The sequence below is a fragment of the Octopus bimaculoides genome, chromosome 15, assembly GCF_001194135.2.
Source record: "Octopus bimaculoides isolate UCB-OBI-ISO-001 chromosome 15, ASM119413v2, whole genome shotgun sequence".
NCBI classification, from domain to species: domain Eukaryota; kingdom Metazoa; phylum Mollusca; class Cephalopoda; order Octopoda; family Octopodidae; genus Octopus; species Octopus bimaculoides.
Window position 1 is genome coordinate 4,732,280 of NC_068995.1, and position 1,696 is coordinate 4,733,975.

Below are 1,696 nucleotides of genomic sequence, written 5' to 3' on the forward strand. Positions count from 1 at the left end.
GTGTATATTGGAAGGTTCTATGTAAAAGTTCATTTTATACAAGTTATTAATGTTCTAGTAGCAATAACAGTGATGGTGACAATGATGGTGACAACAACAACAACAACAACAATATGCCAAACTTTCAAACTTAGCGGTGTAAGATATCCTGTTGCCTCTTCCAACGGCTCTACCATTCGAATTAAATTAATGAATTCAACCGTCTGCAAGTAGTTGGGTTCAGCATATTATCCTCCATTTTCTAATTGTTACACAAATTTTGGGTAAAACCTCCACTTTTACCCGCTCCCATTGATTGCACCTAGTATAGCACTAGTGTAGCAATAATTGGGTACCCTCCCAGCAGTATACTGGATAGATACTATCCCTTAGTGGGTTGAACCCCCAACCCCTAACTCTCTCACGTTATATATATATATATATATATATATTATACACACACACACAAACACATTATAGTATGATGAAACACTCACATATAGTCTGTTACTTGTTTCAGTCATTAGACTGTGACCATGCTGGAGCACCACCTTAAAGGATTTTATACAAAGAAATCGACCCCAGGATATTTTTTTTTAATGCATTGTACTCATTCTATCAGTCTCTTTTGCCAAACTGCTAAGTTATGTGGATGTAAACACATCAACATCGGTTGTCAAGTGATGGTGGGGGAGACAACCACACACAACCACACACACACATAAATATATACACATACACTTTTACTTGTTTCCATCATTTGACTGCCGTCATGCTGGAGCACCATCTTTAGTTGAACAAATGAACCCCAGGATTTATTCTTTGTAAGCCTAGTCTTTTTCCATCCGTTTCTTTTTGCCAAACCTCTCTGACAAATGGTTCCTCTTGTAATATTGCCAACACATACACATGCAGACTCATTCATTCTAAAAGTTTACTTAATATACATACAGGCACAGGAGTGGCTGTGTGGTAAGTAGCTTGCTTACCAGCCACGTGGTTCCGGGTTCAGTCCCACTGCATGGCACATTGGGCAAATGTCTTCTACTATAGCCTCGGGCCGACCAAAGCCTTGTGAGTGAATTTGGTAGATGGAAACTGAAAGAAGCCCGTCGTATGTATATATGTGTGTGCATGTGCGTGTGTGTCTGTGTGTCGGTGTTTGTCCCCCCAACATCGCTTGACAACCGATGCTGGTGTGTTTACGTCTCCGTAACTTAGTGGTTCAGCAAAATAGACCGACAGAATAAGTACTAGGCTTACAAAAAATAAGTCCTGGGGTCACTTTGCTCGACTAAAGGCGGTGCTCCAGCATGGCCACAGTCAAATGACCGAAACAAATAAAAGAATACATATCCACTTCCTCTTCCTTGTCCTCAGTAAACGTTTGACTGAATTACCTCCCTTAAACTTTAACAACGCAGTTACTTTCTCCTGTATTGGATACGACACCTGCAAACAACAGATTTAAAACAGACACACTGTCACCGTGTACATTGTAATAATAATGCCACAACAACAATGGCACCTTACCTTCTTTGTACGTATCAAAGTTGGCCACATATTTAACTTTCTTGGCCTGGGGATCATAGACCACAATGTTCATTCCACGACCAGCATGATTCAGCCCTTTCGCCATTAATCTGGAATGGAAGAGATCAAATTATACATTTACTACACATTGTTTTTACATGTGGTTTTGAATCTTGCATGATGC

General features: G+C 40.0%; 1 protein-coding gene across 1 annotated transcript in view; it reads right to left on the bottom strand.

Moving 5' to 3' along the window:
- The window catches only part of LOC106876905 (protein O-linked-mannose beta-1,2-N-acetylglucosaminyltransferase 1), a 68,239-nt gene that overhangs the window by 35,392 nt on the left and 31,151 nt on the right, over positions 1-1,696 (bottom strand). Inside the window, exon 13 of the mRNA XM_052973440.1 lies at positions 1,391-1,622. Coding sequence (XP_052829400.1) covers positions 1,391-1,622 — 232 coding nt within the window. The remainder of the gene's footprint in view (positions 1-1,390; positions 1,623-1,696) is intronic.